This window comes from Crocodylus porosus, unplaced genomic scaffold (genome assembly GCF_001723895.1).
Source record: "Crocodylus porosus isolate Cpor-Errol unplaced genomic scaffold, CroPor_comp1, whole genome shotgun sequence".
NCBI lineage: Eukaryota > Metazoa > Chordata > Crocodylia > Crocodylidae > Crocodylus > Crocodylus porosus.
In genome coordinates, this window is record NW_017728936.1 from 4,886,785 (window position 1) to 4,908,552 (window position 21,768).

The 21,768-nt window shown below is 40.4% G+C and overlaps 1 protein-coding gene across 2 annotated transcripts in view; it reads right to left on the minus strand.

Moving 5' to 3' along the window:
- Positions 1-779: 779 nt before the first annotated feature.
- Positions 780-21,768, minus strand: part of ZBTB44 (zinc finger and BTB domain containing 44) — a 45,082-nt gene continuing 24,093 nt past the window's right edge. Inside the window, exons 3-6 of one of the 2 annotated variants that reach the window (XM_019547008.1) lie at positions 20,889-20,973; positions 12,797-12,960; positions 9,073-9,373; positions 780-6,669 (exon numbers count right to left, since the gene is read on the minus strand). In XM_019547008.1, the coding sequence (XP_019402553.1) occupies positions 6,387-6,669; positions 9,073-9,373; positions 12,797-12,960; positions 20,889-20,973 (833 nt within the window). In that variant the 3' untranslated portion in view covers positions 780-6,386. The remainder of the gene's footprint in view (positions 6,670-9,072; positions 9,374-12,796; positions 12,961-20,888; positions 20,974-21,768) is intronic. The other variant, XM_019547009.1, reaches the window with a different exon arrangement.

Sequence of the window (21,768 nt, forward strand, 5' to 3'; positions counted from 1 at the left end):
TTCAAAAGGGAGCTCCCACCTCTTTTGGCAGAACACAAGCCAGAAGAAAGCAAGAGCCATTAACTAAGGGAAACGTTGCACATATTGGAAAGTCAAAGGGTGTCAGGTACTTTACTCTTAATGCTCTTTACTCATGCAACCTGTAAAATCACCCACTATTACTTTGTTTAAATGTACCCTGTCCGTCTAGAAAGGACTTGGACACACTGGGCACGTTTACACAAGACATTTACTGTGGAGTTGCCTAAGGCTGGAGTCAAGTAATAAACTTTGCAGCAGGTTAGTACTTGTAAATACAAATACTATTCTACAGTGGAGTTTTTTGTACTCTACAGCAACATGCAGGTAGACAACGAAGGGGCTAGCTGGGGCATGAGGGTGCTTCAGTTTGAGGGCCGCCTGCCAGCTAGCTCCGCACTGAAGCACTCTTGTGCCCCAGCCAGCCTCTCCGCAGCATGCTGAGCTGGGTCAGAACAGCCCCAGGCTGGCAGGTTGACCCCCTGGGCCCCTTGCCAGCTGGGGCTGCTCCGACCCAGCTCAACGTGTTGTGATCAGAGGCGCACATTCAAATGCGGTGCCTGGAAGCAATAAACACTGGCACAATATGCACCAAAGAGCTCCTACCTTACTTAATTTCTCTGAGCCAAAGCCAGCTCTAATGTCAGAGCCTGCAACTGGACTGAGAGAATTGCCCCAGTCCACAACAAAGCTGGATCTGGTTGTCTGTCTGTACTGTAAGACATACCGGTAGGGTTAAAAAATGACACAGAGCAAGTATGTACTCCATAAAACATTAATATTTTAATGAAAAATCTTAGCTTCATGTTTCTATCCAAAGACACTCAAAACTAGTTTTTCTCCCCACTTATTTTTGACCTATAATGTGACCAATCTGGAGATTTTTTTGTATTTTAAAACAGTTTTTTTTAAAGATTAAACAACCAGGCTAGCAAAAAGGTACCCAATACATACTTTTCTTATATCAAACAAGCTAGTATTTCAGTACAATATAACTATACAGAATATATACATTACACATATGATCACAAAGCAAACACTACAGGCTCAGAACAGATTGAAAAAACATGATATTCACATTGATTACAATAACTCTAAAAATGATTGTAACGTTGAAACGGCACTTAGTTTACAAAAAAGATCACAAAAATATATATAGCCACCAAGAACTATGGTTCCTGAAAAATACTAATAGCCAGATAGTATTATATAAAATGTGAAGTGTATTTAAACATCGTATACATTAAAAACCAAAACCAAAAAACAATTCTGTTAAGTCAATAAACATGCCAAGTAATCTAGCTGTGGCCAGCATCAACAAGAGAAGCTGTACTGTGTATGAGATGACAACTGGATATACGGCTGGTGACTGGAGACTGGCACAGTTAAGGGGGTTGCACTGTTACTAAAATGCACAAAGAAGCCCAACGATAATTTAATTCACATTTTTCCTCCATCTTTTACCCTCTCCCCTTTCAAGAGTTCCACCAAAGGCCAGTGCCCAGAGTCAAGGCACTGCAAAAGGAGGGTAAAGAAGCCACCCAGGACTTTTTTGTAGCCGGGGCTATAGTCAGAATATCAACAGCATGCATCAGTGAAACAAAATGGTTAGTCAAAAATCACTCCACTGGGGATTTTAGCAACCCCTCAGGAAGACTGGTTACAGTGTCCACATGGGCTGGCAGCACCAGAAACTGATTCAATTTTCTCTTTAGTGTAATCAGATCTGCATGTGAGCCCTGTGGGGTACTGAATTACTGTGGTAACACATACTGAGTTAACAAAAACCCAGAGCTTCATTTGAACAATTACCATTGCATTACAAAAATTCACATTTGTTTTATGGTATAGTCCCTATGGAAATTCTGCACCAACTCTTATTTGCTGGTGATGTGCGATGTGGCTGATGCACAGCCTGACTTTGATCATCTTCTTTGTGAATAAGATGCTATGGAGCTGACTATGCCTATAACGAGCTGAGAATCCTCCAAAACTGGGATTTCCTTTGTAAGAAAAATACAAAGCGAAGTTATTTGAATGGAGTTTGATATTCTTTATGCTGATGGGGTGAGAATAGCACTTTCTGCTGCCTGCCACAGACCTAGGACCAGAGGTTGCTCCTAAGCAAATCTACACAGGTTGCACAAAGCCACAGCTCTCCCAATGCATATAAGACGCTACAGGACATTCAGGATATGTCCTAAAAAGAGGCTGGCAATAGTCTTATGCTCTAATGTCCTGGGGCTGGACTGGAAAACAAGCAACCAAGTAGTGATCGAAGCCCTCATAAAAGAACTTAAAACCACATCTTAAAAACGATAATATTTATCCCGTGAGGAACACAAGGATTATAGTTTTATAAAATATATTTTTACTGCACTGGCAGCTATTACTTTTTATTTTAAAAAGCTGTAATTCACACCTTCTAGACTCAAGATACACATGAACCCAGAACCATATTAAAAGACCTAGTCAAACTAATCTCTCAGTATGAGAGACTCAACCATTTCATCTGCCAGTCAGACAACCCAAGTCAAACCATAGTGAGAAAGCCAAGCCACTGGGAATATGATGCTTTTTAACCCACACGATAAGGAAAAAGACGTGTTTGTTGCAAGGAACCGACACTCCATACAATACCTGCAGGAAGCTTAAGCTCCTCAATGAGAAAGTAGCACCTTGGATATCAATGGAAGCTGTGCAAGCATGTATGCATCCTACCAGACCACGACCTGCTGCAACAGCTGAAACAGCCACCCCTGACTCCTTCTCCTCTGTGTGTGTGAAAGGGCCAGTCTGTCTGTCCCTTCTCCAAGATCTATTCGGTAGGGTTTCTCCTCCCCTCCCTCAACAGAACTATCCTACACAATATGAAGAGGATAAAGATCCAGTACAGGTTCCCAGAATTTCACAGAAAGGTAAGGCTGGAAGGGACCTCAAGAGACCATCTAGTCCAACCAGGGATTGAACCTAGGACCTTGGTGTCATTAGCACCACATTCAAGCAACCAAGCCAATCCTTCTTGCCCCCAAGCACTAGAACCATTCACTCTGTGACAGCTGAGACCCTGCATTTGCAAGTTAGCAGCAGAGGAAATGTTTTTTCTCTAAATGTGCAGAGTACTGCTGGACACAAGAAATATATGCAAAAGCAAAACGGAGTCAAACTACTTTGTGAATACATCTAGAGAATATGCACTGTTAAAAGTTGCTGCAATGGATTCTACTTCTTTCAGGAAACAAAATTCCCTCTATTGGAAAGCTATTAAATAACTTACTCGTCAATGAAAATACAAATGCATTCCTAAGAAAAAAATTTATGGAAAAAACAGTACAGGAATCAAATGTTGGCATTCATGTGTTGAATGGAATTTATGTATTAGGCTTAATCCCTTGTGTTGTCTAAGGCACACTTCTTTTAGCTTACTTAGGCATTTAGCTTGTTCAGTCTGGAATCTAAATATCCAGCAGTAAAGCCTGATTTAAAATGCTCTAATATTTCACCTCTCCTGTGAGAGGCATTAGCACACTCCAAAGAACTATGCATTTCCAGAATGTCAAAAAACAGAAAAATGAAACAAGATTTATATTCCATTTGTATTCAATTCTTTGGAGAAGTGACACAAACTAACAGGAAACAATTACAAATGCCAAAAAACCAAAAATATTTATTGCTCTGACTAAGAGTGAACTGTACTGTTCCCTCAATTGACTCAGAGATTTAAAATAGTGAAAAAACTAAGCTTTCACGCCAACATTAGGGGTTTTGGTATGACAAGGTAAAATACTGCAGTGAACAGTGGGCCAATGACTCACCTGGCACTGAGGCACTGACACTAACTATACTCATGTCTTTCTCTGGAAGAACAGGTTAGAGCTATAATAGTCCTTGTAGTAGGTTTTCATGCATTCTCTATGGTATTCAGAAAGTAGTTTATCTTCTGATACAAAATTTATCTAAGGTGCATCTACTTTGCATCTGCACATCTCGCAATCATTATGTGTTGTGACACATTTTTTACTGGGTGGAAACCATCTGTTTGTGGCAGAAGGAATAGGTCCAGCCATGTTTGAGGCGATAAACAATTCATTACACATTATACTCATGGGACATCTGGAAAGTCTGAGTGTGCATATCTACCTAACTGTTTTTTGTATTATGACTAAATAAAAATTCCCACGTACGTGGACGAAAGACACCACACACATGAATTCAGTACCATACCCCGAACAGTCAAGATAAAGTAGGAAATGGGGAGAGAAGAATTTCAGCATGTATTTTTTTGGGGTGTTCATGTTTTTTTTTTTAATTACAGAAACTGAAAGTGGAAGAGAGGTGGCCTTTTTGATTCATCCCTTTCAACAGATACTGGGCTAGTTCTTAGCACAGTACCTTGAAAAAAATTATTTTCCTTCCAACCTCTTTACAAAAGACTTAAGAGTTAGATACACAAGATGAACTGCAGCCGAGAAATTCTCTGCAGCACATTTCCTAAAAAGCCTTCAGATCTGACAGATAAAACTTAGCTTTGTAAGGTGGAAAAAGCAGAATCTCAAATGTGTGCGTTTTGCTTAACATAATAGAGAAAACTTGTTAAATGTCTGTTAACACTGAAGCCTTTTAAAATCATACCAGAATGCAATAAGCTAAATCTTGATAAATGTAGAGTTTGACATCAGTGTACATTTTACAGATCTACAGAAACATAGAGCTGCCTACCTCACCATGCAAATAAATCTTGTGATCTAACCTTTGCACCTCCTCACTGGTTCTTCAATATCAACCTTTATGCTTCTTATTCAATTCGATGCTTGTGTGAGAGGGACTTAATACCAAGAGCATCTGACCCATGCCCTTGGGGTAGTCGGGTCAGGTAATGCTTATTCTGAGCATGCCATGAGTTGTAGGGACAGCTCTTTGTGCATCAAACCAGAATTAATTAGATCAGCAGCCAAAAAAAAAAAAATCTTAAAACAATTCCTAATTTAAATTTCTAAGTTTACTACAGTTCAAACTGCCTGCAACAAAATGAGAATCACCGCTTTGAGAATCCCATGGTCTAAATGTATAGTCTTTTCTAAATCAGGAAAAATGAAATTGCAAATCTTTCAATTTATTGCTTGCTTGAGCTGTGCATGTAGCTGGAGTAATGGTCTTTAATAAACCAACTTGGCAAGGGTTTAAAATGTTTTGGAACAGGAACAATTTATCATTGCTGTATAGGCTTTTTGTAAACAACCCCCTGTTGGGTTAGAAAGTTGGCCTCTAAAGTGAATAAATTGCTTATTTTGTCCAAAATAGGCTAATAAAAGTCCCAGAAAGTATACACGCATATGTATAAACATAAAAGTGTACAATAATACACAGAAGATCTCATTTTTTCCCTTCTGTAAACTCTCTCTAACCAGCATTTGGAGATTAGTGAAAAAGAAACATAGTAAATGCAATAAAGGAAAGTGACTAAGACTGCAACAGCCTAGGTAAGGTATTTTAGTTGGGAAAACTTTCATTTTTTCAAACGTGGTTCCCTTTATCAGAAGATACAGTAATGAGATATTTGTCAGGTTTGAATGGATTTAATACCTTTCAATCACTTCCAATTCATTATGCATCATTAGCTGTTTCCTGACAGAATATTTCTATGCCGTACCCCATATAAGCAGATTTGGGTAGGTTGTTTGAACGAACAGTTTCTAAAAAGAGTGGAATATCTGAAGTAGGAGTACCAGGATTGACAGAACTGAATTTGTCAAAACTGATTCAGAGACTGTAACAGGGACAATGCATTTTTAATAGGGTGGTACTGGGACTTTCAGAAATGCTTACCATACCCCAAAAAGGGGGCTACAGTAAGCGCTTTGAAAAACAGCAGGCACAAAGATGGGAAGTGTCATATTATAAAATAAGGATTAAAATGTCCACTCATAACTTAGTTAAAAGTGATTAGCAACTGATTTCCAATGCATCCTTGTGTTTCCCATTTTAAAACAATGTCCTCTGTTTTGTTTTATTTTCCTTTTTTACCAGAGGGTCTGCAGAAGCATGAGAAACTTAATGAGCTGTACTGACTGCGGAAAAAGAAACGATTAGAAGTTATTCGAATTGGTTGGTTCTTCTTTAGAAGTGTATCACAGTTTCTATGAAGTTCTGTCGGGATCTTTTTGTGCATTCAGTCTTAAGTATTTTCACAGAAGTGATCATTCAGTCATGAAAAATAATGTAAAATCTGTTGCAGTTTTCTGTTTAAAGTGTAGCTTACAAAGTAAAAAGGGAAAATCTCCCCACTTTCATTTTAAAAAATTAAATTAAAATGTACAGGACCAAACACAGGCACTTTCCAAAGAACAAATATGTAACCAAACCAAGAATTATTCAATAGTAATCGATGACAGCTCCGATTTCGGGGGGTCACCTGTGGCTGCCTCAGCACTGGCATTAGTCTTTGGCTGCTCTGGCACGTCTTCCTCCTTCTCTGCCAACCCACCCAGAGACCCCAAGGGGAAAGTGCTTTCACAATTCTGAGTCGACGAGACCTGCGAAATGACAGGCATTTGGACTGAGGAGTTGCTTTCAAAACCATGCTCTCCTAGCTCATACTGCCCAAGGGTCTCTTCTTGTTCCTGGTTTAAGTAGTCCGGTACTAGGAAATCACTAGAGAGGGGCAAAGGACAGAAGAGAATGTTATTTTTTTTTCAAAGAAACACCAGATACAGTTTTGCTCCCCACTGCATTGCATAGGGAAAAAAGTAACTAGTATCACACCGTGCCAACACGTTAATAAGGACATGCTTCAGTAAGTGTTGTTAACTTAGTTCTCGTTTATGATGACAGAGAAGCTATACTAGGATACCTACAATTTTGCACTGCTTTTACAGCCATACCTCCTGCAAGGCAACTTCATACCTAGGTTTGATCCCCCTGATAAGGATGAGAGTTCACGGATACTGAGGTTCTGCTTTTAGTGCTAGGGAAGGTGAGGGTCTATCCAATCTCTGCAGTGGGAGGTGGGAATACCACTGAGTTCTCAACAGCCTTCCCTTTTAGGGGAGACGGGCTATCAACAAAAGTAAAGAAGGATAAGGAAGAGCTCTCAGGCTGTGACTATCGGACAACAGTGGAACAACAGTATGCCAACAGAAAGCAACAAGCAGAGAATAACCCCGAGTGACACCCACTGCACCCAGTCAAGGTGAATGTCCAACAGCCCTGGAGACTGAAATCAGTGGAACACAGCACTGATGACAGGTCAAACTTTCCTCATGCTGCCTTAACAGTGATTCAGGAGGACTGCTCTGGGGACACTGAGGCTAGTTCTGCTTCTGTGGTTAACCTGGTCAACTATGACTAAGGGTGCCAGCTGTGAAGGTGTTTTTCATACCACTGACACCTATCCTGTTACTAAACAGAGGACTGAACTTCATTTTCTCCCCAGTCATCCCTTCACGGTGTGTTTTGGCACAATAGCTCTATAGATAATTGTCAGCAGCAGGGTGCTGAAATGTGCTCGGAAGAAATCTATTGAAAACCCATTACCAACATTTTCAGAGCACAGGCTGAGAGCATGATGAAAAGTTTTTCTGTGGATGTTTGACATCAGATATATTTATGCGTGAAGCCCCTGACTACAGCCAAAGCAGCAGAGGCACGCTTGAGTTTTAACGTGCAGTCCACTGCAAAAGGAGTGGATTCTACATCAATGGTATCTGAGATTCAATGCCCTTTTTTACTTCTGCATGAGAGGGTGTGCATTCCAAATCTAATGGGCAACAGGATAATAATCTATCCTCCCACGTCAATTGGCATTTTCAAACTAAAAAGAACAATACATTGCTAAAAGGAACATGTTTTAGTCTATCCAACAACAACAACAAAAGAATATACCACACACCACATCATCTTGGCACAGGAACGTTAACTCTAGCACAAGTGGCACCCTCCCAGAACTGTACACTCCAGCAGGTATTGAACCTTTGTACTTTTCAGATATGTATATTTTAGGGGAAAACAGCTGACAAGCAAAAATTTCCTGACTGCTAATTATTTTGAATTCTTTGGTTCTTCACTACTTGGATAATAACCAAATGTAACAAAGTGTTGAAACCTTACGTACGACAAAAAAGATAACATCTAGAAAATGCCTCATCTCATCACTGGGGAACTTTAGTTGCAACAGTATTATGAATAAAATTTACAATGGCTTTATTTAAAAAGCTCAATAAAAAGCCAACTTTATACATACGCTCTCCCTTGTGAAGGATTTTTTTTTAAACTTAATTTGTTCCCAAGTTTTACCATTTGATGGTACTGAGGTCTCTCCTCACCCCGGGTTCTCTCCCTTCACTTTCATTTTTAACCCTCTATTTTAAATAATAAAGTCTTTTTAACAAAGATGTATCCTATGTCATTGCGATACGACTGCCAGCTTGACCCCACAAAATGCACCTAGAGGCCTTTTCAAGCACCTTAAGTGACATGTTTGTCTGGTAAACCAATTTTGTTCTACCTAAACAAGAAATGTGCAGTAGGTCTACATGATCAACAGGACATACATCTTAAAGTGTGATTTTTTACTGGTTAATAATCCTAGAAAGAAGAACAGCGGAGATATGATCATCTAGAGTCACGCAGTCTCACACCAGAATATCCTCCCCTCGATAAAAATGACTAAAATAAAATCAGTGAACTTCTCTCATAACGGACAAGCCAAACTTTTTCATATATTGCCATCAAATTATTTATAAAATCCCACAAACATTAGTAGAGAATGTTACACTTAGCACCATAAACTTCCTTATGATTATTACAGGAAAAAGAAGGAAGGAGCCTAGTCACCACAAAGAAACCTGTACATATAACTGGATACTTCAATGCCTTAGAATATAGGTTACACACACTAAAAAAGCAGATCAGAGATAACAGATAGTGGTGCAAGAGTGAACGTGACAGCAATTAGCTGGCAACCTGATGAGAGGCGCAGCAGGCTGCCCTGAAAGCAGGAAGAGATGGTTTAGAAAAAGCAAGTTTTCCCTGTTAGATTTTTGTTGTGCACCTCACCTGCTCTGGAAGTAGTTTGCTAGCTCTGATGCTTCATGGTTCAGACTCCGCAGGTGAACGATTAAATTTCCAGAGTTGGTGAACATGGCGCCACATGTTTTGCACTCGTAAATCCGAGGCTTGCGGATAATATGCCGGGAAACCCGCATGTGGTGTTTATATTCCCCGAAGGAAGTGAAAGTGGCACTACATATCTGGCACCGGAAACAGCGTTTACCTTCGTGCTTCAGGCGATGCATCTTTAACGAGTAAGCTCGGGTGAACTTTTTCCCACAACGGTCACACTGAAATGGTTTAATGCCTACAGGGAGAGAGGGGAAAATATATGCTTTGAGAATCTTTTACACTCCCTAATGACCAGAAGGACAGCAGTCACAGCTGGGCAGATGAAATTCTGATTTTAGAGAGAACAAACCGATTAACCATTAAGAGACAGAAATGATTAGCATAAAGTTGCAATTTCTCAGAATCAGCCCAGAAATCCTTATAACGGATAGGTCCTTCTTAGTTCTTATGCAGTCTTTCTTCCTTATAATTTAAATCAGTTGAAGCTTCTGTAACTCAGAAACTAAAGAAAGAACTAAAGTGTGTGGTGCAGTAGTAGCCTTAAACTACTTATTGCCCATATATCTTCCAAGCTCAAAAGAATGCATATTTAAGCTACCCTTGGTTAGCACCTGCCAGTGAGCTGGCCTGGATTTAGGGGATTGCCTGAACATAGAGATGTCCCAATTCAGCACAGGAGGCATCAGAGAAGTAGTATACAGCAGGTCCACACCATCTGAGAAAACCTCCCTATAATAAAGTGATCTTGTGAGGGCCAGGAAAGGAAGCCTTGGCATGCTTTGCAGAGCTAAAGGTGCTCAAGGGTTGCCCTTCAAGTTGAGGATCTTGCCCTTAGTGTTTCACCTATATCACATATCCAGTGCTGAAGCCTTGGCTCCCACCTCTCTTGTCATTTACAGAAAATACGCATTTTGAAGTGAAGACATGGTACTGAAAGAAACATTTGCTCACTAAGTAATCACATCACAGCCAGGATTACTACAATACAAAAGGTTAACCACAAGAAGGTCCCAATAAAAGGTCTGAAATACAGGAATTATGGAAATTCAGAATTCAAGCCAATAATCTGGAAGTCAGATCTCAAATTCATACTAGTTCAAAGGGCCTGAATTAAGGATGAAGCACCACAGACCAGGCTAATTTTACTCATCTATACCTCTGCTTTCCTTATGTTAAAGTGAAACCCTTTAATTTTGGCTTCCAAAATAGCCTCAGTGTAACCTTAACTATAGCATTTGCTTTTTATAAACCTGCTTTCACATGGTTAACATATGAAAGTGCTGGCCCTTGAGACAGAAACTTTCCGTGGTTGCTTTCTGCCCCAAAGCATCCATTTTCTTGGAAAGTATGAGAAATAAATCTCTTTAGTTGTTTCAGTTAAGTTAAAATACTTTCAGTATTTAAAATGTTTAAGTTGTTTTTCCACACAAATAGCTAGTAAAAACATCTCTCTAATTTTGCATTTGAGACTTACTGTGGAACTGCTGGTAACTGGACCAACCTAAAATATTTCATACATGCTTGACTGATGCTGGTTAGGACTCCTACACCTAGCTGGGACGATTTAATAAGCAATGTGCATAGAATCATAGAAGTAGGGTCGGAAGGGACCTTATAGATCTTCCAAGTCTGACCCGCTGCCTGGGTGGGAGAAAAACTGGGCTCAAATGAGTCCAGCCAGGTAGGCATCAAGCCTCTTCTTAAAGATCGCCAGGGTAGGAGCCAGCACCACTTTCTTAGGAAGTTGGTTCCAGCTCCTAGCCACCCTAACTGAAGTAGTTCTTGCAGATGTCTAATCTAAACCTACTCTCCAATAATGTGTCCACTGTTCCTTGTCATGCCGGGGGGCGATAGGGGAAACAGTGTCTCCCCCAAACCCTTCTGGTCCCCCCTAGTGAGTTTATCGACAGTCACCAGGTCCCCCCTCGGCCTTCTCTTGTGAAGGCTGAACAGGTTCAGGTCCCGTAGTCTTTCAACGTAGGGTCTGCCCTGTTGTCCCCGGATCATGCCGGTGGCCCTCCTCTGGACCCTCTCAGTGTTGTCCACATCCCTCCTGAAGTGGGGCGCACAGAACTGGATGCAGTGCTCCAGCTGCGGCCTGACCGGTGTCGCATAGAGGGGGAGGATCACCTGGCTCTACTTGAGATGCACCCGCGGATGCACAACAAGCTGCGGTTAGCTCTGCCAACCGTGACCTCGCATTGTCGGCCCGTGTTCATCTTGGAGTCAATAATGACTCCGAGATCCCTTTCTGGCTCCGTGCTCTCAAGAAGGGAGTTTCCCATTCTGTAAGTGTGCTGCTGGTTTCTACCGCCTAAGTGCAGCACCCTGCACTTGTCAGTATTGAAATGCATCCTGTTTAGGTCAGCCCACTCCTGTAACCTATCCAGGTCTTGCTGTAGTCTTTCCCTCCCTACTAGCATGCTCACCTCACCCCAAATTTTGGTATCATCAGCAAATTTAAACAGGTTGCTTTTCACCCCGTTGTCCAAATCACTGATGAAGAAATTGAACAGCGCAGGCCCAAGGACAGAGCTCTGGGGGACTCCGCTGCCCACTTCCCCCCAGGTTGAATATGACCCGTCCACCACCACCCTCTGAGTGCGACCCTGCAGCCAATCTGCAATCCATCTGACTGTGCAGAATCAATGCCACAGTCACCTAGTTTTTTTTTAAATGAGGATGGGGTGGGAGATGGTGTCAAAGGCCTTGCTGAAGTCTAGAAAGACTACATCCACGGTGACACCTGCATCCATTGCCTTTGTGACCTGACCATAAAAGGCAATCAGGTTGGTCTGACATGACCTGCCCCTAATGAAGCCGTGTTGGTTGCCCTTGAGCATCATCCCTGAAGACGGCCCATCACAGATGTGCTCCTTGAGGATCTTCTCAAATAGCTTGTTTTATTAAAAGTGAAGCACTGAAAAGCTAGATTAATGGGTCATTACTTCATCTCTAAAATCACAAAACAGCCATTTTGAGCAGTAGCAGTTCTTGGTCTGTCTGGTCACTTGCCTGAGAGAAGATAAAATGACAAGGAAAAACCTGGGGATCACAATTGATGTAAAGAGGTAGCACTGACACAAGTCTTGTTGTACTGCACTGACTGAAATCACTTAGTTTATTAGGAAATAGGTTTCTACTAATTCTGTAAGAGTTAGGAGGCTATAACTGTATCTAAATCAGGCAGGCATGATTAACAGTGTTGCTGGTCAGTATTCTTTTCAATGTGAGTTTTCATAAACATCAGCAGACAGTTGTAACATCCCAAGGACTTCCTGTCTAGGCAACTGATTTAGTATTAAAAAAAGCCAATGTAGCAGAACATCTGAAAGTCCTTACATTAAAAGGCATCTTGGGTGTGCCTCAAACCTCTAGTTTTAGTCCAATAACTACTTCAATTAATATTTTTTAAATCCACACACAGTTCAAGCATTGTGACAGATCTCATTTAGCAAAAACAGCATGCAGACAACTAGCTAATCTCAGATTTTGGAGACTTCCCCCCACCCCCCCCGAAGGGGGATATAAAAAGCCCTCCTTCATGTGTGCACACAGAACATCAATTAAAAACATTAGTTCCACACCTGCTACACAACCAAGCAAGCTCCCTTGGGTGTATGTCCCACTTATTCATGGAAACAGTGACGTTTCTTACCTGAGTGGATGAGCATGTGCTGTTTTAAATTCTGAATGCGCGTGAATCGGACCCCACAGGTCGGACACTGAAAAGGTCTATCTGGACCATTTGGGCTGGGTCTCTCTGTGCTGCTGGTAGAAGGAGCAATGTAGAGTTGATAGGGATACTGAACGTTCTCCAAACTAAAAGGAAAAAATTCACTCATTTACAAGCAAGCTGGAGAAAAGTGGAGGTGGCTTGTCCAAAACAGCTTGAACTTCAAATCTGTTTGTACAACAAGAAAACATGATTGTCCTGTTTAAGCAACAAGTATTGTTTCCATTTATATTAAATTGTATGGATGCTGAAAGCATCTTCCTGAAAAACTACTGATCTGAGCCGCCCTGGAAGTTTCATGTTCACTGGCTTGCCATTATGGCTAGAAATGGAAACGGGCCTCTGATTTGTTTGATTACAAATGGTTTTTGAATATCAGTTGCACAACCTACTTTACTTTTGAGGTACGCATCCTCTTCCAAAGGTATGTAACTAATTGCAACTGGAAAGTGTACCCATAAGAATTCTTCTTCTTCTGGCAAGCTAGGGAAGCAAACAGTAATTTATTTTGTAGTTTCAGTGACATTTTAAAAAAAGGAAACTGAGGCAGAGAGCCATTTTTAGCTCAGGTCAGATTTTATGATTGATGCAATCATTTGCAAATGTTATGTAGTACATATTATACACAAGCTCAACCCATCAGTCCGCCAGCATGCAGTAAGATAATAAATGTCATTATTTCATACTGGCTATTTGGTTGATTCAGTCCTCTGCATGACAGGAGTTGTGTTAGGAATTTAAGAACTAGCAAACTGGTTACTAGGTTGGTAAGTAAAAAGGAAAGGAATATTTTATCTTCAAAGAAGTAAGTTACATGAAATGGACTACATACTTTCATCCATTCAGACTATTAAAACTGGGGAGGGAGGAAAGGGACTATAATGTTATAATCTGGCCTTCAACTTAATATTTTCTTCCTTGTAGACAGAGCTTAGTCACTTAACTATAATAGGAAATGTATTTGTGTTTCCCTGAAAATTTCCTTTTTTCAAGCAAATGAGGCCCATAAATATGTCAGCCTGCTCACAGTTTGGGACAGAACCTAACCATCACTGGGATGCCCTGTGCTGTGAAATCCTCTCCAACTAAGACAGCTTCCACAGCCAGGATAATTCAATTTTACTTTTCTAAATTACACTGTATTAAATAAACCCTAAGGAAAAAGCACGGCAAATTTTCCTACTACAGAACATACAAAATTCTTCCAAGAAAAAGAAATATAAATTTTTGGATGCTGATTTCAACTAGCGTTCTACATGACTGCTGGTTTACAGGCTGTACTGGACCAGTGGACGGTAAAAGTCATAGAAAGGAAATCTTCACATAAACACACAAATTTTCCTAGTCTTCATGATACAAAGCTCCATAGATTAATGAAATAGGATCAGGACACCAAAATAAGGTACACCCTTCCCGTCTTCTCCTGAAAAGAAATCAATTGCCAAACAAATGACAGTGGACCAAAGCCTGGATGACTAATGCACATAATTTTGGTGAATTTATGTAGTGACAGCGTGGTGGCTGATCAGCAGGTCACAACACATGATCTGACTTCTCAGTCATAAGATCACCAGCATTCTGACACATTTGAGCTGAATGTTTAACAAAAGAAAAGTAAATTCAGGAAATATTCTTAAGAGATGAATGTTAGGTCTACTGCAAAGAATACTGATCTGAATTCCAGGGACAACACTGGATCTCATTTGGGGATGGTAACTATCAGCAGGTCTACTTTAATGTAGTATAGCAAGTATAACACTCTTCCACAAGAGCTCAAAGAGGTTTTGAGGTCATGCTCCATGATCTGAGAGAGAACTGGAATAGTGAAGTATTTCACTTTGGGATTTGTACGAAACTCCCCTTTTAAAACATTCTGATGACTTTCTACTAGACAGCTGCTCTTTTTTCTTGGACATGCTTCTAAAAGCACTCCTAGAAGAATTCAAGGCTATGTTCAATTTTAATATGGTTGTTAAATTACAGACTTTGTATTAACCAGTAGAACGTGCATCACTTCATCGAAGTATCCATTTTGTATTCAGGGTGGCCCCAAATGGATGGATTTCTGCAGTAGCACAATTTATCTGTAGGAGATCGACAATCCAGTGCTAGTCAGACAACCAGATTCATTGCCACTCTCTTCTCATCTTTTGTATGGTCCCAGTGGGAAAGCTGGGAAGATAACAGAGGTACTGAATCGCCTTTGGGAGAGGTAATTTGCCACCTTACATCTCGGGTCCCAACACATAAGCCACGGGATATTTCACTGCTGTTTCCACATGTAAAACAGTCAAATCACAAGCTCAGCAATTTGGGGGGTTTGCTTCTCCCCCACACACAATGAATGAGGCTCTTCCTGGTTGCCAGATCCACTATTTATTCAAACTGCTACCAAGAAAGCTTTGGTGCCCATGCCCCCTTGCTAGACAGTGCCCCCAAAAAGATAAAGAGATTTTACTGAACCCAGGACAGAAGACATCCATTTTTCTTTTTGATATCATCCGTTTCCAAGTTTATTTATGACAATCCCCTCACGTTGACTTCCACAGCCACAAGAAATTTGTTATCCACATTAGGAGCAAAAGTCATTTTGTTCCAGTTGATGCTGCGTTCCACTTCTACAGGTAAATACCTATTTCTTGGATTGAACTGAGAACCAAATGAGCCTGCTCTGTCACCCCGGCTTGAATTCATCAGGATTGCTCAATCTAATTCACTGAGAAGATCCCTTCAAAAAGACCCACCCAAAAAAACCTGATCCCTTCCCCTCAAGGGAGCCGAAAATTTACAGTGGGTTTTTAATCTCTGTAAATGGACATGATAGGGTGAAATGGAGAGGATAAACAGGGATTATTGGATAAATTTCACGAACTCGAAAGCACTAATGCATGCCTGTTTAACAGATCAGTATTTCTTGCACGCTCCAAGAACTGTATTATCTTTATTTATGACCACCGTAATCTTCTGTTAACATTCTTCTAAGAGGAAAGCTCGTACCTGATTACTTATTGTCAGCCCAAACTCATTTCTCCAGCTCTCTGTATTATGGCTCTCTGGCTTCTTTAAATTATAACTCTTAGATGCCCCAAAATCTTAACACTATTTGACAAGATTTTCTCTTTGCACAGAGACCTGAATGCAAATATTATCCAGGAAGAGATAAATTATTCCAGTTTTTTTCTTTGCAGTTTCCATGGTTCACTGTTTTTGTTGGGGGGGTTTTTTGTCAGCAATTTTGTTGATGCTGGGGTTTTTTAGTTAATGAGAAACTGTGTTATGATTGTTGTTCAGTACCATGAGATTTACTGTGGGCTATGGTGCTTTATGAACATTATTATACTTTATATTAAAACCAAATATTAATGCTACCCTGATGCTGGAAGAAACCCTGAAGCATTGTAAAAATCAACTGGTAATAAGCAAAGTAGGAAAAAGAAAATGCTGCCATTCATGTGCAAGCTAGCCTGATTCAAACCTGAGGCTCAAGGATCAGTTCCCCAGAAGTTCTCCCTCTCTTTCCATTAAATAAAGCCTAAGTGACCCAGATAGGTGCATTTCTCCTGGAAGCCTAACCTAGGATATCAGCAGGGAATCCCTATGAGGCCTGTTACAACAGAGCCATATATTCCATTTCTTGGCAGCATCTAAGAGATATCCAGTGGTCTCCATCAGCAACGGAGTAGCAGAAAAGGTGAGAAGGTTGCGGAGCTCTGAAGTTGGAGGCTCAGTTGCTTGTGCAGGCTGTAGGGATTCCGATTCAATCTTTCACCTGCCGTGCTGTCATTTTGGCATTATTCCCTTCATGGCCTTGGTTGGAAGAGGGCAGAATTCAGTCTTCCCCTGGAACCAGCAAAGCTCCCCAGTGAAACACTTGAAAAAGAGGGAAAAAGCAGAAGATACCACCACACGAGTGGAAATGTGCATTTCTCAAGGGACAAGTAGCAGCGGCACTTCTTGTGCTGCTATTACTTGTCCTCAGGGAATGACAGTGCTGTGTGCATGCTCTGGCATGTGGCAGGTTACCCCAAATGGGGCAGGAGAGGCTGGGGCCAGCCAGCAGCCTTACCTGGAGTCCTGGGGGCCTCTGGGAGCTGCAGCCACAGTGCTGCTGCAGCAGGGAGCAGGGAATGTGGCTTTGGCCAGCCAGGCTCTGGTTCTGGGCAGCGCACACACTACTGCCACATGTGCTGCCCTATTTTTTTTTTGGTGTGGGTTTTTTTGACCCCAGAATCTCCCTGAACATGCAATGTGTGGCGCTGCAGACGGGTCTGCAGCGCCATGTACTGCACATCCATGCTTGTCTGGACATGGCTCCTCTTTTCTTTTGCCTCTGGCTCTTCTTGGCCTAGCTCACCCCTTGAAGCCTGTTGTGGTGCCAGGCTCTGCAAATGCCTTGAAAAGGGAAGAAAAGCTAACAGCACAATCTCCTCAGAAGACATACCACCTTGGGATATGACTGGAAACATCCTGGTACCTTGACCCACATTATCTGTAAGGCAGCTGACCTTCAGTTTAGGATTTTACTCAAACAGTGCTGTAGCTGGACGGGCTGAATGGCCACCAAATTCCGCTAATGAGGCAGGTAAGACCGGAGTAGGAAATTCTCCTGCTGCTGGTGACAGAGAGGTCTTGGTGTGTTCCCAGACTGAAGCACCGATTTGTAACGGATCTATGGACCTGTCCGCAATAAACACGTTCAATTTAAAAATAATACTTGATCTCACCCTAATTCTCTACTTATATGCACTTCTTAACCATTTCAAGCTGTAAGAAATGGGTGTACCATCAGATAAAAAAGGGATAACACTGAAATGCAACAGATACCAAGTGTCCAAAAATGTTTTGTAACAGTCACATAAAATAAAAGCAGCAATTTAAATAGCCCCCACCCCCAATTCATTTGGGAAATGAATAAGAATATGGAAAATGTTCCAATCATCTCAGTCAAGAAAGAAATTGTGTTAATTGTAGTTAAGAGTTTCACAACCTAAGATCTCAAATTCTATCAGCAATTTTTCCTGCTTTGGACAGTCTACAAATGCACGTTCAAGCATGAAAAACTAAATCCCAACAAATGTAAATATCAATATTCTAAGTTTATTTAAAAATGTCCTGTTTGTAAAGCAGAAAACAAACATTTTGAACAAATGAAGACACTTATTATGATTAGACCTTACAAGCCTTAAAATATTTTAGTGTTAGTAATCTACTTCGTAACTGGTATAAAGACCAGTAAAGCTAAACCAGTCATACAGTCATATTATAGATCCACATTATAGAATTTTATTACAATCCAGTAACAAATCAGCAGAAGAAAAAATACTACAGAAATCAATTCAGTGACAGCAGATGAAATACATAACAATCACATGTGCCCCATTATACTGCAAGTAATAAACCATATGACCTGCCTGAAACAAGTAAGTTGCCAAACTACTGTATTACACACGTATAAACTAAAAGTAGTAAGTCCAGGTAGTCAATGGATAATTGTGTTAAATAATTATCACGGAAAAAGATATTTTACATGACAACACACTTTACATTGGAAGATAAAACTCTTACTGATTACACAGTTTTATTTTACATTTAGGTGGACAGGTCTTTTTGCTTGTACTTGAAGTAGAAAGGAAGCACATTCCAGCGTGTCTGGAGAACTGGAGTTTTGAAAACCTACATTAATAAAGCAACCTCCAATTTAGTTTTAAACTAATGATCCACAGAGAAAAAAGCCAGTAAGGAAAAATAACTGCACATATATCAATCTGTTAAACAAGTATGCTTGAGAGCGATTCGGTCACAAACTCTACTTGGTGACAAAAGCATAACACAAAGCCCTCATGCTTCTTTCAGACAGTCAAAAATTCCTCCTGTTCCTGAGAACCTGGAGGAAGTCTGAACTCTGTTTGGAGATACGGTGCTTTTAGAGTAAGCCCAGGATATTCTAGGTAATGCTTCTCTACAGAGGAAACATTCAGACTCTTCTTATTTTTTTTTTTTTTTTTTTTGGAAGTGAGGAGTGTCAAAGATAGCAGTAGAGGTTTTACTGTACTCAGAACATGATCTCCATCTCATTCTAGAATACATCTAAATGCCACATTGTGAATTGAAAATAGCCAGCTTACTGTCCTGTGGATAAAAATCAGGACACCTTATAAATACACACATTCAGGAGAGAAAATAGAGTGTGCACCTCAGAAAATTAATATAGAAGTTATATAGCTCAAGATGATTTTTGTTGACTGTGAATTACTGAACAGAGCAGAGCCAGAAGGTAGCAATAGTAAATATACCCAAATATATATCTTGATTGAGAATCAAGTCGGGGCATACATAAAACAATGCTTCCTACTACAATCAAGTCAAGGATGAACTACCTGAGACTTAGAAGTTCTAACTTAAACATTTAGCTGATTTATAGGGCATGCAAAGGCATATAAGATGTATTTGAACTTATAAAATACATTATTTGCTTTAAAAAGCTTTAAACTGGAATGCAGAGTTTTGCTCCTAATAAACCTACCCAGCCAGCAGCGCTCTCAGAATGATATGCAATACAGAAAATCCTACTGCATTTTATAGAGGGGCTTATTCAATTGGACTTAGGAGTTTCCAAGCAAAGGTTCAATACGGGGAATAAACTCATATTTTTCTCTGTATGTAAAAGGCTTTCATTGTGACACTGCACAATTTTAGAGGTCTCATAGCCTTTGAATCTTCCATGCAGTTTTGGCTTATTTTTTTTCCATATTTTTAAAAAGTGTTTGAGATTAGCTGTGGATGATTAGTGCCTGTGCCAATTTGAATGTGTCACCTGGTATCTTTTTTCTACCATTGGTGGAGATATAACAGATCTATTTTGGATTTAACAAGTAGTTTAAAAAAAGAATATTTAGGAGTTGGGGTTATCTTTAGCTATTATTACTCATAACTATATGTGATAGTTATTTTATAACTAAATTTGCACACTTAAAGGTAGCAAATGGATACAGCCTTTTCTCTGTCATAGTCTTCTCTCAGCAGCTCTGATTTTCTTTTAGGTGTAATCCTACAATGAAGGAGGCTCTATGTGCACCTGCCAACAGGGTTTATGTACTAGAAAAACACAGCTGCTGAGTGATAAAACCTTCTCTCTAACACAGAGATTGTAGCATAGCCATGGTTCACTTCCTTTCCTCAAAGTTCCTCCCCTAAGTAATACGTAAAAAACTAGGCAGATGACATAATAAAAAGGTTCATTTTGAAACAGAACAGCTAGCTGCATACCATACCTGACATAGCCACAAAAGCAAGGACATAAAACATTAAATTTACCTCTACTCCCCCGAGAGCTATAGACTTCTCTAATAAATATTTCATATACTTCCAGCTATGAAACATAACCTTGACTTAACCCACCTACATATGCCAGGATTCCTTTACCCACCCTTTAGCAAGCTTCCTATTCCAAACACAAACTACTATATTATTACAGGGGTGTAAGTTGCCAAACTACTGTATTACACACATATAAACTAAAAGTAGTAAGTCCAGGTAGTCAATGGAGGTTAAAGGCTGCGGGTCCTGTCACATTCCTTAGGGCAGTTATAGAAATAGTGAAATGTGTGCCTCTGCATGCAAAAGCTAAGATGTACATGTTGCTTTGTGGCATTATGTCAGATATAGAACATATGAAGCAACTTTAGCTGTTTCTCAATGACATTTTTCTTGCTTATTAATAAAGAACAGTGATGAAGATAGCACACGACTATGGGTATCTGTCTCTCATCTCCAGTTCAAGTTGAAAACTTCTGAAATACATAGGAAATGAAGAGCAACAGGTAAGTAAATATCAACTTTCATCACCTGCATTGTTCTAAAGCATCTGCAGCTTCAGGCACTGACCGTACTTTGATCAACAGAGAAAGTGTACGTACGAGCAGCTAAACATTCAGGGATTACAGTTGGGTAAGTTAATTATAGCAACAGCATACCACTTACTGCAGAACAGTTTGCACACAATGTGGGTACATACCGATCATCATCATCTGCATGAGTATTAGTGCCAGAGGTACTTTGGAGTGTGGGTAATCCTTCAGTAACCCCCTCATCTATTGAACCTGGGCAAGGAAAAAAAGAACATCAACTTGCAATTTAATGGAAGTAAAGTAGACAAACAGTGCATAACTGCACAATTAAGGGTGTCATTAAATGACAATGATTTCTTCTGCACTAACACCTGTAAAGCAGAAAATGCTAATTTAGAGTGAAACTTACCTGTGTTTCACCATTTATTTCCACCATCTAACGACCAATTTAATCTTGCTGCTGTTCTACATCTTGATTTCCCCTGCCTTACACATTCGCCATATGATAGCTTTATTAACAGAATGCCAATCCCAGGCTGTAGGTGCCCTTGACAAATTAAAAAATGCAATCCAAAGGAGATGAAACAGTAGTATACCAGCCACCTGTCACTGAACGAGAGATGCAAGCACACAAAATGGCTCATTATGACTTCCAGCCAATGTCTTGGCAAATTCAGCTAAAACGAGCTTTGGAAATGAAATCTAGTCCAAATTCAGCACTAAACCAAATCCTGACACCATCATTCCACTTGTACACTCAACTGTTGCTCAAAAGGGTCCCTGTTGATGAGAATGGAAATTTCACTAGTGTACGAGGTGATCTTCCTCCTACCTGGTAATGCTGTTGGGGTCCTACACCTGCATTGGCAGAACAAGTGCACTGAACTCCCCGGGACCCCGCATGCCTCCATTCCTTCCAATAAGCTCTCTGTGGCCATTTTCTCAGAGCTCTTTATTTCAGGGATGACCTGTGTCTTTTAATCCCTCCTTTCCTTATGGCAGGGACAATGTGCATCCTTTAATTACCCCATCTCCACCGCCTATCTT